Raw genomic sequence first — 15,657 nt, forward strand, 5'->3', positions numbered from 1 at the left:
TTCGCAGATGTGCGGCAGTGTTTTCGAGCTACACCGAAATCTTGCATTGACCGAAGAGCAATGTTTTCACGAAACTGCCATGTTAATCAATTGATAAAGCGACAGATGCATATTGCAAAAGATTCAGATATAAGATGAAAAAAATCAATACAAACTTCAAAATGAATATGATTAATTTCAGTTGACACCGGAACAGTTAAATATTAAATTGGTGGCGAAGGCCGAGTGGTAAGTGTACCGAACTCTTGATCAAAGGGTCCCGTGTTTGATCCCCGATCGGAGCATCATTTTCATTCAGGAAGGTTATAGAGGATATTTGTTGATTTCAGTGTACGATCGTTCTTTATTCCACAGATGTTATAGATTAATATACTTTCACGAGTGCCAAAGCCATGAGTGAAAATGTAGTGTTTCTATGATCACGATCTTACACAGAAATAAACATATTTTCTGGTTCTTTTATGTCTTGTTTTCGGAGTTTAATATGTATTATAATATTTGAAAAGAGTGTTATTTACGCTCCTAGCCAGACGCTCCTCACAAAATTATGGCTGATGAGGTGTTGTAAATTTTCTATGTCCGGTCTGTTGAGAAAAAGTACAATATATTTTTTAAATTTTCAACATTTTTTGCCAACATATCTTACTGTTTTATTTGCTTAACTTTACTTCAAAATTTCGGTTTTGTTACTACAATACATGCCGTTCTCTTGGCATTCATTTCTTCAAAATATAACAATTTAACGCCGGCATTACGACCACGTATATCAAAATAACGTTGACGTCAGCAACCTTAACAATACATTGTTGAACGCATTGCTATAAATTGGTTGCTAATTTAAATAAAACTTAGCCCGAAAACCCATATATTGTATTACATGAAATGCTGAATATCAGGCTAGAATAATATAGGAAGTGCCAGGCAATTAAACAAGCTAAACGTGCGTAATTATGTTAAGACACCGAGCTTGTCTTCCGCAAACTGAATGATTTACACAAGTTTGTGAAAATTAGGTTTTTCACATTTATATATCTGTAGTAAGGCATCTTTAAAGCAATTTACATACCTTTTTGATAACAAACGGTAGTCTGGTGGCGCCAAATATATCACTCCAAGTGAAAAAATGGTATGGTGTTTGTAAGCGTTTTCTTTGCACTAACCGACGACGCCTATATAAGTTTTTTTAGCAAAAATGCGGAAAAATATCTGTCACCTTATTCTGGCTAATTGACAAAAAAGGATATATTCTATGTTGAACGTCATTTAGACATAGGTGACGCATGCGATGCCGGACGATGCCCTTTAAGATACGCAGGACAAAAACAACAGTTGTATATTAAAGGGACTCGTTCACGGTTTGTAGAATGCACTTTTCTCGACTTTTTCATATGAATTAATGTGTTTTCAATAGTCAGTTCAGTGTTCAAACTATGCAAGAAATATAATTTGGTCCAAAAACCTGAACGTGTCCCTTTAAGACCTCTTTTAACATTAAACCATCTAGTACACCCCATGTTTGTATAATTTATTCAATAATTATATGATAAAACAAGTTGCACATTGGTCAATGGCTGATGAATCATTCAATTAATACATGAGAAAACTATTTTAACTATGGTCAATGTCTGTTTAAATAATTCAGTCCATCTTTTGGAAACAATTCACACTAAGGTCCATGTCTATAGAATTATTAATTCAATATACATGTATAAGGATACGTACATATATGTTTAATTTCAATATAAACACATTATAAACATGATATTTACTAAATACAAGCTGCATAAAAATGACACACCTTGTCTATTACTCTATAATCTATATTCTTAGTCAATCAATTACACAATACGATGTTTGACTTAACATTCACACATTTTCCATAAACTCCGTTTATATGTGGTAAGAAGCAAACCTGTTAGTATAATTCATACACAATCAACTACTAACATTTCAATTAATAATACACATCCCCATACTCGTATATACATGCCTTATAACAAATTACAACACGACTTGTCACTAATGAAAACTGTAAGAATTCAAAATAATTTAAAAGTCAAGTGTCCGTCAAAAATTCTCACAGTAATGGAATTGCGCGATATGTGATAGCATTGTATCAGTATGAAACTATACATCAGAATTATTCTTAAACATAACAAATAGTTCACACCTGATACAGATTTCACTCATATTAATTGGCACACTTGATCTATACTAAGTTGAATACTTTTACGAAATTCTTCAATTCAGGTCTGCCAGAGTGATTGCAGGTGACAAACAACATCTTCCTCAGTGAACAGTAAGCCACACTTAATGGCCACTTTATCCCCTCTTCCTTCCCCAGCAGTTGGGTTATCTTGCCGGTGAGCGTGTTCAGTAACAGGATGTTGTTACTGGTCCACCCACACACGAGCAGCTGGTTGTCCTCCACAGCTGCCAGACCACATGGTGATTTCAGTATCGGGTCTTGGTACGACTGGAGCACCTCTAGTGAGATGCTCAGCTTGGTTATGGTGTTGGTGCGGCAGTCTGTGACATATATGACCGGAGGAGTCTGGTTCTCTCTGGTCACTGCCAGATACCAGGGATCCTGAAACAAAGGTTTTCCAATGCTGTCTTTGTCCACACTCTTCTTCACATTTCCCTTCATGTCCATCAACACAACCTTACATGGGTGGATGAAGGACACTATCAAGTTGTCATCACAGAAATCTATTCCACAACATTGTCCATCTACTTTAACAACATCCTGTAGTGTGGCATTTCCCTTAGTAGATACGAACTGTATCTTCCCCTCCATGGGCAGAGTGACGGCTGCCCTGTCCCCGGGCAGGAGACACATGCCCCACGGCTCACTTGACACTTTCACCTGCGACACCACCTTGTTGTTATTGGTGTCCACCAGCTTCAATGAGTAATTATAGCGATCTACCAGTAGGAGCCTTTCCACGGAAAGAAGGACCACACTGGTCAGCAAGCAGTCACTGCTATCTACTGATGTCTTCACTGAAATGTCAGGCTGTCTGCTGAACTTGGCCTGGCTTAGGTCTGCTCTGCCTTTGAAGTGGGCTGAAAGAAAACATCATCATAAAAAAACAATAATAAAAAAACGTTTTGTTTCATCATGACATTCAAAAATAATAATAATAATAATACTTATAATAATACTTTACCGCAACAATGTACAAAATGACGTAAGTAGTTTCCATTCTATTTTTATAAAAAAAAAATGAAGGTATGCGATAATCATTTAAAGCACACTTGTCAGCCATATCGATAAGGGTACAAATCAATCATTTTACTGAAAAAGATCGATAACATTTCATTATTTTGGGTGAGAGTTAGCCCTCCAAAATTCATTTAAACGAAACCTTCGTACAAAAGCGCAATGGTCAATACACATTAAATTTGGGATTGTGCAGTGTAAAATCGTTTTTGGAATGAGGTCTGTAGACCATTAAATTGTATATAAAGGAATTTAGTTAGTACATGTATTTGTTTTAACTTTTAAAACTACTGATGGACCCAGCCTTAAGAAACGGTTTATATTATTATATGAATCATCATTGCTGTTGCAGTTTAAAATGATAATGGTTAATATAAGGTAGTACAAAGCAAACGTCCTTGTATCAGAAAATAATAGGGTTATAAGTGCTGCGCGGTCTAGACGGTTGTATTAGAATGGAGCGGATTTTTGAAGATTTGAAATAAATGAGGCGCAAGGCGATTGAAATTAATATCTGCAAGAATCATCGAGAATCGAATACGACATTCCGAATCAATCGCAATATTAACAACCCGTTTATTAAATATATATATATGACTTGCTAAATCACTTAAAAGACACATGTTTTCAAGATAAATGTCATTTTAATTACGCACTTCTTTGTGTTATGACGTCATTTTAACTTTGTCACAATGTACAAAGATACGATTATGATATGACGCCAGCTGAGCAGAATGCGGCCGTTTGGCACTGAACTTGGAATACGGTCTATCGTATTGTAAGGTATGTATATAGCGCATGGAAACTCACACAGTATAGTATATATAATTCAAAATATGTGCCTTATGTTCATTTGGATCGAACATTCCAAGTTGAGAACAGCTCTGTCTTAATTTAGGACGTAGTAACATGACTTATTGATTGAACGTGGTCGATTCACAAATATACGGTTTACAGTCATTTCGTACCCTAGTCATTTCAATCTCCAAAACAAATAGCTAATGATAACAAAAATAGACAAGGGTAAATGATTGTGCTATTATGATAATGTATGCGATGAATTGAATTTACGTTGTTCACTATGTCTGGCAAACTGAAATGATTGTTCCATTAATCAACCTATTAGCGAAATGATCAAAGAACTTACAATACGATACGGTAAGTTTATTGCGTAAAATATTATACAATGTTCATAGCATATAACGTACAATACAATGAATATAGAAAGTACAGAAATACAATATTCTGGAGCAATTTAACATGAATGATATAACATCCTATAGTTGTTAGAGTGTGGTTATAAAAATAGAAATGTAGCTAAATTTTTTAGTATAATTACATTAAATAGCAGCAATTCAGGTATAAAAGGAAATACGTGCCTAGTTATGTAAAACCTCCCTTAGCTGGTTAGCAAAGTATATATATATATTGCTAATCTATATGTGTTATGCATGTGTTACAACTTAACATGGATTCAAATCTATTTAACGTTGGCCAGTGAAAAAATAAGGCTTAACATTTTGTTTCTTAATTCCCTATATCTTGGGCACACAAGTATAAAATGAAATTCAGATTCTACCAGATTCATATCACATGATAAACATATTTTTTTTTTTATTTACGGGTGTGTTAGTATATCTTCCCATCTCGATTCCAAGTCTATGGGCAAAAGTTCTAAATCGTGCAAGAGCATATCGAAACTTGTTTTCATTGATTGTTTCTAAATATTTTTCTCTGATGAAAGCATGTTTAAATAAGGCGTATGTTCTTAATCTAGGTGAATTATTGATATCTGCGTACCAGCTTTGGCAATATGGGTCTATAATTCTCTTTTTGATTACCTCAAATGTGTAAATATCGATACCTTAAGGTCGCCAAATATCAGAAAAACCATGTTCACTCAAAATATTTTTAACTTGAGTGGCCAAGTTTTTTATTTTTATATGTTTTATTATTTGAATCGTCTGTTCGTAATACGTTATACGTATGTTGGATTAAACTATTATCTCTTGAAACAATATCTTTTTTCCAAATTGATTAAATTTATTTTCCTATATACTATCATTGGTACCCATCCAAGTTCTCCGTATAATGCAATTAAGTTTGTTTTAGGTTGTATACTCCAAGTATAAAGCGAAGAAAGTTCACATGGATCATTTCTATGTCTGTGGCTGGATTCATACCCCAGATTTCCGAGCAGAAATTAAGAACTGAGCCCACTAACACAATAAACAGTTTAATTTTCTGATGAACGGGAAGTTCAGTATTATTAAATAGTTGATATAATTTATACAGTGAAAAACATGCATGTTGAGCAATCAGTTTTTGAGACTTATTGAAGTTGCCATTTTTAAACAAATTGATTTCTAAGTATTTAAAGGAATTTACATCTTCTATTGGGTTACCATAAATCTGTAAGTTTATATGTGTTGCCCTTCCATTTTCAAAGATCATTGCTTTAGTTTTTGATACCTGTCGCAGAAATGTTCAACGTCATTTAACATTAACCTTAGAGTTTCAGCTGATTTTGCAAAAAGTACCATATCATCGACATAAAATAATAGGAATATTTTAATATCACCTAGAGATATCACCCCCGGCAGATTAGAATTTACATTACGTATAAGGTCATTTATAAAGAACATCGCTAAAAGAGGAGAACTAGGATCCCCCTGTTTAACCCAGAGAGAAGTTTCAAAAGGGGAGATAATGACGATTGATATCTAACACACGACTTAACACAGTTACACATCGCTTTAAAAGCATCGACAAAGCGGCCACTTATATTTTCATTTACCAACTTGTGCCATAGATATGTGTGGTGAATGCGGTCAAACAAATGTTGATAATCCATAAACACACAGTATAGTTTTTCTTTTTCGCTTAGAACTTTTGAGATAATCGATTGTAAAATAACAAGGCAGTCTAAAGGACGGCTTTATCCCCCGCTGTTGTTTTTTAGTATATTTTGTTTTTCTCGCAACCTGACTGGTACCTTGAATCCGACCAAAATTGTACACAACCACTGGTCAAGAGTGGGAATATAGGAAATACAAGTTGTTTGATCGGTAACCTAAATATTCATGGATATTTGAACATATTATAAAAGGATATTTGTTAAAGTTTTTCATACTGTGTGCAGTGTAGGTAAAATCAATGTCAAGGTTATTTTGGCTAAAAATAGGAAGGAAAATGAGTCCTTGATTTATAACATCGATGAAATAGCAAGCCTTAAGTATTTTCGATAAAGTGAAACATATATATTGTGGTGACGTCATAACATTGTTTTACTGCTTTTGAAGAGAAAACACATGTAATAAATACATTATCACATTTGTGTCCATTGTTTTTTTTAAATATTAAACTTGTTGCACATAATAATACTGCTTGGTAGAGTGCGCTAAGTATCAATCTGTGCAACTTGTTTAACACTTTCAATTAACATTTATATCTTATCCTCTATTTAGCATTGTTATAATATGGACCCGAAACTTCATGATGGATTACTGGCACAAATTGTAATTGGTTCGAGTTCTTGGATCAAATTCAGTTATTGTTGCTAAAAGTACATGAAATGTATAAGGTCAATAAGTCCAGTAAGAATTGACATGTCTACAATGCTAAAAAACCCGGACACAAGCATGTGTACTATGACCTTTAAATGTCAGATGTGACCGTGACCATTGAGGTATGGACCCGGGTCAAGGTCACTGCACATCGTCTCAATGAGGACAACATTTGTACCAAGTAATATGGTAATCCATCAATGCATAAGTAAGTTATAGCACGGACACGAGCATGTGTACTCTGACCTTTAAATGCCTCGTGTGACCTTGACATTTGAGGTATGGACCCGGGTCAAGGTCACTGCACATCGTCTCAATGAGGACAACATTTGTATCGAGTAATATGGTAATTCTTCAATGCATAAGTAAGTTAAAGCGCGGACACGAGCATGTGTACTGTCTGACATTAAAATGTCTCGTGTGACCTTGACCTTTGAGGTATTGACCCGGGTCAAGGTCACTACACATTGTCTCAATGAGGACAACATTTGTACCAAGTTATATGGTAATCCATCAATGCATAAGTAAGTTATAGCGCGGACACGAGCATGTGTACTCTGACCTTTAAATGCCTCGTGTGACCTTGACATTTGAGGTATGGACCCGGGTCAAGGTCACTGCACATCGTCTCAATGAGGACAACATTTGTACCAAGTAATATGGTAATCCATCAATGTATAAGTAAGTTATAATGCGGTCACGAGGATGTGTACTGTCTGACCTTTAAATGTCTCGTGTGACCTTGACCTTTGAGGTATGAACCAAGTTGAAGGTCACTGCATATCGTCTCAATTAGGACAACATTTGTACCAAGTAATATAATATGGTAATCCATCAATGCATAAGTAAGATATAGCGCGGACACGAGCCTGAGTAGTCTGACCTTTAAATGTCTCGTGTGACCTTAACCTTTGAGGTATGGACCCGGGTCAAGGTCACTGCTTATCGTCCCAATGAGGACAACATTTGTTCCAAGTAATATGGTAATCCATCAATGCATAAGTAAGTTATAGCGCGGACACGAGCATGTGTACTCTGACCTTTAAATGTATCGTGTGACCTTGACCTTTGAGTTATGGACCAAGGTCAAGGTCACTGCACATCGTCTCAATGAGGACAACATTTGTACCAAGTAATATGGTAATCCATCAATACATAAGTAAGTTATAGCCCGGACACGAAATGTTACAGCGAGACGGACGGACAGACGGACGGACGGACGAACAGACAGACAGACTGACAGACAGGACGAAGTGCATTCCTATAATCCCCTCCCCACTCCGTGGCTGGGGATTAAAAATAAAGTCAGATATAGATTTCCCTTTCTGAAAACCAAATTGATTTTTTGTGAGCTTTTAATTCACAACGGACTAATTTGTTAATATATTAAGGAGTATTTGTGAGTAAATTTTGGCTATGATGTTTATAAGAGTGATTCCTCTTTAATTATTAGCGTCGTTTATATCACCCTTCTTAAAATTGGTGCGATTATGCCTTTTCCCCAAGACTTAGGATACTCATGGTTAAGAAATATGCGAATATATACTGTTTTTAGGAAAGGTAATATAATATTGTACTTATTAGACATACTTTAAGTCCCGTTAATTCCTTTTACTCAAGACGTGTGGAATCTTTCAATGATTGTAATACCTTTCTGGAGTCAAGTCAAGTCAGGTCAAGTTTTGACTGGAATTGCAATCAAGTGCTACAATTAACATGGTTTGTTTCAAACTGACAAAATTCCATAAACACCATATTCTTTGATTATAACATGTTTTTCATTAATCAGTATCAGTTCTAGTACCGAATCGTCCATCAACATGGTCACTAACCGTAAAAATGGTAGAAAGAAATAAGTGTAGATCGAGGAATTATATAAAGGAATTTCATGATTAATGTAAGTATGAATTAATAGATCTCTAGCGTTATTTTGGCTTGGAGTTACTTTCATTCGTATAGGACGATTTTTTTACTAATTTTGGATCGAACTAAAACAACAAAGTCATATAAGATTCTTATATATGTTACTTTAATAAGTCTATATTCTCTTAAGTATTGTAATTCATAACTTAAAAAATAAATAAATATGTTACGAAATGACCAAAATGGTCGGGTACGAAAATAATATCTAAAGGTTACGAAATGACCAAAAATCGGATGGTACGGAAACACTAGGGAACGAAATAAATTGCTCCAAAATATACAAAGGCATCAACTATTATGTAACAACTGTTATCCAAGAATGATTGATAGTGAATATCATTGTTATTGCTATGCGCAAAATATTCAGAATTAAGAACCAAATATATAAGTATATATTACATCTTGTGGCCAACAAAGCAAAAACATGTCAATTTATTATCCGAAAGTTCGAGAAAAACTAATTAACTTGTTAAAGTTTATGTACAATGCAAACTTGTTGTTTCCCTTTGATATCCTTAATATTGTTGTGCTCTTCTGTTAAAACCATTTCTTGCCTTAATGCATGTCTTTGCATATGTTGTAATTGCTATGAACATGTATATATGTTTAATGCAATAAACAATGTTGAGTTGAGTTGTTGAGAATTTGTCGAAGTATTCATTTTTTTTTCTTTTCTAACCACTCGTTAACATATTTTTTAACGTAACGTCAACGTGCCTAGTGAGCTTGAGCGACGTCTACAGACTTTTGAAAACTGCATCATCAACTGCATTACTTAAGGAAATGTCAAATTATTCAGTGGTTGTACACAAACCTTTTTGTGATACACCTTGCATGTGTTTTTGTTTTTGCTGCATCGTCACGGGTTGCCGTGGCTGCTGCTCATTCTGTTGTTGTCGTTCTTGATGCCCTAACGCCGAAGTTGATTCGCCTGAAATTATGGTGGAAATAAATTAAGTATATATACCTAAACAATAAAGTAAATATCAATAAAAAATATATGCCTTAAGTTTATTTGGATCTCAATATTATTTGCAGAATATTATTTGTCAAAGTATTTTATTCTTTAACTTTTGTTTAGCACTTGGTGTACTTTACAAAATAATTGTTAACGTTAGCTTGAGCGACTTCGGCAGGCTTTTGAACAGACTAATTAACTGCATTACTTAGGAAATGTCAAATTAGTCAGTGGTTGAACGCAAACCTTTTTGTGATACAGCTTTCATGTGTTTTTTATGTTGTTGCATCGTCTCCTGTTGCCATTGTTCCTGCGTCGTCTGCTGTTGTCGTTGTTGGTCCACTAACGCCGAAGTTGATTCGCCATCTTCCAACCCTCCTATTGCTTTTTCAGAAGCTATTAACTGCTCAGTTGCGGGGTCCCTGTGAAACTTGTATCTGGGAACTTCACTTCTCCTCCTCACCTGTTGCAGAGCTGTCTGGAGACCTGTCAGCTCTTTTATAGCTCGTTTTCCTACTATTAATAGCTGGTTGCTGATGTCGTCCTGTGCTTGTAGCTCCGACTTTAGTTTCTCAATGGATGATTTCATGTTTGTGCATTTTGATTTCAGTTCATCAAGCAGTGTCTTGGATGTCCGTTTCTTCTGATCAATTTCTGCCAAGAGTTCGTTTTCCCTCTTATCCAGGTACTGGTTAATTTCAGTCCTGAATTTGCGAAGCTCATTTATATTTGTAAGGCTTTCTTCTTCTACTGATTTCATAATCGCCTGTATGTTGTGTGAAAGTTTGCCGATGTCACTGGACATCTGGACAAGTCCTGTTTTAAGGTTGTTGTATTCTGCTCCCTGCTTGTATTGTTTTGCCACTTGCGAAATTTTCTCTACCTTACATGAGCGATGCTCTTTATTCTCAATCAAACAGTCTCCACACAAAAGTGCATCATGGCACGAACAGTAATATTTAATAAACTCTTTAGCATGAAGCTGACATGTTTCTGTAAACTTTTCATCTTCACTTTCTTCATGGAATGAGGAAGGCATACTGTCCTTGTCCTGGAGGGCGTGGCTTTTGGTTATTTTCTGGTTTCGGTGAACTCGGGCACAGTTAGAACACAGGAACTCCTTACAGACGGGACAGAAGGCCTCGGGGAGGATTTTCTTGCCGTCCTCCGCGCATGGCTGGCAGTAGGTGACGTCAGGAGCCGATCCAGATGCAATTTGTGCCTTTCGTCCGGGAACTGCATCCATTTTTCTGAGTGCCTTAAATGTTTATTAATATAAGAACCATGACGTTTATTAATACGGAAAAGAAATTTATTCCATAACTTTCACTTATCTCTCTATTTCTTTCTCTCTCTCTCTATATATATATATATACATATCTCTCTCTCTCTCTCTCTCTCTCTCTCTATCCATCCCCATCCCCTCTCCGCCCCTCTCCCCTCTTTTTTCTCCCTCTCCCTCGCTCTCTTCCTCTCTCTTTCTCTCTTCTCCTCCCCCTTTCTCTCTCTCTCATCTGTTTCTGTCTCGCTCCCCATCCCATTTCATCCTATCTCTCTCTCCATCTGTTTCTCTCTCTGAAACGCCCCCCCCCCCCTCTCTATCCCGTTCCTCTCTTTCTATTTATCTCTCTGTGTCCCTCTCCCTATTCCCCCTCTCTCTCCCTTTCTCTCTCTCTCTTTCCCTCTCCTATCCACCTCTCTCAAGACCTCACTGTACTGCCACCCAACCCACTTTCTCCCTTTCTCTCTCTCTTTCTCTATTTCTATCTGTGTCCCTATCCATATCCCCTCTCCGTCCCTCATCCCCTATTTCTTCTCTGTCTCTATTTATCTCTCTGTGCCCCTCTCCCCATTCTCTCTCTGCCCAAACCCCCTCTCTCTCACCCTTTCTCTCTCTATCTCTCTCTCTCTCTCTCTCAAATATAAAACGATTTTCAATTGTTATGCTTCACTATGTTCAACTTATTTGACTTACCAAAAAAAGACTCAGAGTTGTGTACCAATAAAACAGTTTAAGCCTTTATAAAGGGATTTTTAGTTTATAGCTACGTGGCCACAATTTCCCAAAAGGTCTAATATATCGCTAATATGTTTCATACGTTTACGGTTTCATAGCTGCATGGTCGATCTGTATTGATTTAAGTTTGGTAGGTCAAAGGTCGAGGTCAAATGTCCTTTTGTAAGAATATACAAATATTGGTTGGATTGTTGGGTGGTCGTACGATACGGTAGGCTATATATAGTTCTCCTCATTCACTTTATTACAAAGTATCTATATGTTTTTTGTTAAACAATAAACTTGAAGTGAATTTAACAGGGAAATCCAGTCACCGTTTTGTATAATTCTGATAAATACGATTGATTTACTACTGAGTATATATCTACTTACCTAATATGGAGAAAACTGTTTTCTGTTTCGACCAATTCCCGTTTTTTCGACAGATTCTGTTCGGTGTGGACAGGCTGCCAAATCAATTTTGTCTGAAAGACAGAACACAGGTCATGAATAGACCAGCCTTTTGAAATCGAAACTAACAACTTCCTGTTTTCCTATAATTTCATGATTGGCTTGAAAGGGAACTGATCGTTTAAGCTAAGTAATGTTGTTCTTTGCTTTACTTCCCTTTTATAAATGACAGTTTAGCACATTCATGATGGCAGGGGCCATATACCTAGGACATTGTTCTACATATTTACCCGATGGCTGCAGTCATAAACACAGATGATAGTTCCGGATATTGACCGAATGGCAGAGGCTCAATGTGTTTATTGAGACGGAGTGCCGGTGCGCGTACGTGTGTGTGTGGGCGGGCGGGGGGGGTATAGCTTGTGTTCGTACGTGTGTGTTGGGTGGGAGAGAAGGTACGTGTGAACGTGCGCGGAGATGGAGTGCGTATGCGCATACGTGTATGTTTGGGAAAATAGTGCGTTGTGTTTGTGGAGATGGAGTGCATGTGTGCGTACGTGTGCGCGGAGATGGAGTGCGTACGCGCGTACGTGTATGTGTGGAAACAGAGTGCTTTGTGTGTGTGTGTGTGGAGATGTGTGCAGTACATGTGTGCGTATGTTTGTGTGTAGAGATGGAGTGCATGTCTGTGTACGTGTTTGTGTGTGCAGATGGGGCGCTTGTGCGCGTATGTTTGTGTATGTGTTTGTGGAAATGGAGTGCATGTGGAAATAGAGTGCATGTACGCCTACATGTATATGTGGAGATGGGGTGCATGCGTGCGTACGTGTGTGTGGAAACGGAGTCCGTGTCCGAGAACGTGTGTGTGTGTGTGTGTGTGTGTGTGTGCGTGTGCGTGTGCGCGTGTGTGTGTGTGTGTGTGTGTGGAAATGGAGTGCGTGTCCGTGTGTGTGTGTGTGTGTGTGTGTGTGTGTGTGTGCGTGCGTGCGTGCGTGCGTGCGTGTGTGTGGAAATAGAGTGCGTTGTGTGTGTGTGGAAAGGGAGTGAATGTGCGCCTACAAGTATATGTGGAAATGGAATGCATGTGTGCGAACGTGTGTGTGGAAACGGAGTGCGTGTCCGAGTACGTGTGCGTATGTGTGTGTAGGTGTAGTGTTTGGCACGTACGCGTGTTGGGGTCAAGGGTTCGGGGAGAGGGAGTGCGTGTGTGCGAACGGGTGTTTGGGGAGTGTGTGTGTGTGTGTGTGTGTGCGTGTGCGTGTGCGTGTGTGTGTGTGTGTGTGGAGGGGGGGTCTCAAGGAGCGGGGATGCCGGGGGTGATGGATTTTGGCGAGACGTTTTATATTGCAAACTTTTTTTCTTTGCTTATCGTTTAAAATATTGTGCGCGAAGGGATGTTGGTGGCTGGGGCTACTATACTATTCTTTGTATGCGAGGGGTAGGGGTTGTTATGGGCAAGACGTTTGTAAAGAAGGAGCAATTCAAAGGGTTCAAAAGCTACAGATAATTACGGGAATCAGTTCCATTACTGCGCGATGGGGGGGGGGGGGGCGGGGGGATGCGCTCTGGCTCATACTTCATTCTATATGAGGGCGTATGTCGTGCGTGGGTTGGGGTGGGTGTTGAGTGTAAAGAAAGCTTGAGGGGGAGAGGCTATAAAATGCATCAAATGATACAGTAAACTACTGTACACCACTTTTGTTTTCCCCAATAGTTCGTGAGGGTGTTGATAAAGCTGATGTTTACAAAAGCCAGAGGAGGAGGGTTGTGGCTATATTAAATGGTTAAAATGATACAACGAGTTATCGTATTTTTTTTTCATTTTTATCATTTTACTAGCCAGTTACGTATATTACATTGTGTTTATTCTTTGTCTAAAGCATTTAACACAAATTGTATTATTGTTGTTAAACGTGATCAAAATAAATAAACTATTTTATTGTGTATAGTGGATTAGTTGTGTTTTAGAGTTGTGTTTTGGTATTATGCGGAAGCTGATGTATGGTCAGTTTGAAAAAAATGTCCCTTTAATTGGTCATTTTTATCTGTGGATATATATTGATGAAGGTAAAGACCTGACTGTGTGATGTAAGAAACGGAAGTTCTACAATGTCCTTAATTTGTATGAAGGTGAAAAAATGACGAACAGTCACATTTAACAATGGTCACAATAAATAATAATACGTACTGTATATAGATTTATGGAAAATTATTATTTAAAGCATTATGAAAGCGTTTTCAGGAAAATCAGCTGTAGCGATTTGAGATTTGTTTTAAGTCACCCACCCTTCTAGCCCACACCTCGTAGCCAAAACCCTCACCCTCACACATGACATACCCTCCAACGCCACAGAACGAGCCCACGCCTCACCCACACCTTCGCGCAATAATGTATACGATATGGAAGATTATTTTCTATGCTTTTGAATCATCTAAACTATCCCCTTCTTCCCCGGCGTCTTCCCCACAACAATCCCCATAACTCTCACATAAATTATAGTATAGAATAGTAGCCCCAGCCACAACTATCCACGCCCGCCCCCCTTACACAAAGCATACTCACCTCACACAGAGTAAAGTATGGGCCCCATCCTCCAATACCTTTACATTTTTAAATGAAGCATCTAAAAGTAGTATTTGATACTTCTTCATAGTCTCCCCCCCTCCATCCTCTGACTTTCCCACCCCTCTCCAACAACCCACAACAACGACATACAACCCACGAAAACACAATGCAGTATTAAACCACGTCGAATACTCTATTTTATGTACTTATGAAAATAAAAGGGGTTTCCGAGTTTAAGCCCCAAAACTCCTCCGACTTCCCCACCCCTCTCCAACCACCCACAACCACGAATACAACCACGAAAACACAATGCAGTATTAAACTCCGGCGTTCAAACCACATCGAATAGTCTCTTGTATAAACTTCAATAAAAATACGGGTTTTCCTGGATTTCCGGGATTTTCTTGTTTTCGGTAACTCCACCGACTAATTGTGTTCGTTTTCGAGGGAGCAGGGCCGCGCGTTATAATTTGTGTCCCAAGTTATTACTTCATACAAAGGCCAGGATTCCTTGTAAGCTTTTTTGTTACGGCAAACACGTGGCAACATGGAAATATAAACATGTCGGAATAAAATGAAAGTTTTTCTGAACGCCAATTAGTGTACGTGTCAGAAAAAATAAGTTATTTAATACTTACTTTTGGTGACTGTGGAACGAAAGTCCTTTCCGATAGTTACTCGAATATCTTAAGTACACAACTCATTACTTTCACATGTGGTTTTATGATTTAAATAGTTGCAGTTTGGATAGTCAACGAATTTCTGGCGTCTTCAAAAACGAAAGTAGTAACTTCCTTGATAAGAAATAAGGGAGGTAATCATGGTTAGTGCTAAAACCCGGTATCCGGTACCCGGGTTATGTTGATACCGGGCTACGTGATCAATAAAATCAGATGATATATCCCGTTATATCATGGTCCGCTATTTATTGCCGATTGATGTAATGATTATTCGATAACAGAATGTTTTTTAAAGTTATATGGTAAAGTTTTAGCACCTCCGTTAATCTTA

The 15,657-nt window shown here is 37.7% G+C and overlaps 1 protein-coding gene across 1 annotated transcript; it reads right to left on the reverse strand.

The window, feature by feature from the left end:
• Window positions 1-1,520: 1,520 nt before the first annotated feature.
• Window positions 1,521-15,440, reverse strand: LOC128217890 (uncharacterized). The gene is made up of 5 exons (XM_052925327.1): window positions 15,285-15,440; window positions 12,063-12,154; window positions 9,920-10,931; window positions 9,530-9,646; window positions 1,521-3,069 (listed from the first exon to the last, which is right to left on the reverse strand). Exons 3-5 carry the CDS (start codon window positions 10,917-10,919, stop codon window positions 2,210-2,212), a joined length of 1,977 nt encoding a protein of 658 aa, XP_052781287.1. The 5' UTR covers window positions 10,920-10,931; window positions 12,063-12,154; window positions 15,285-15,440; the 3' UTR covers window positions 1,521-2,209.
• Window positions 15,441-15,657: the final 217 nt, after the last annotated feature.

This window comes from Mya arenaria, chromosome 14, assembly GCF_026914265.1.
Source record: "Mya arenaria isolate MELC-2E11 chromosome 14, ASM2691426v1".
Taxonomy (NCBI): Eukaryota; Metazoa; Mollusca; class Bivalvia; order Myida; family Myidae; genus Mya; species Mya arenaria.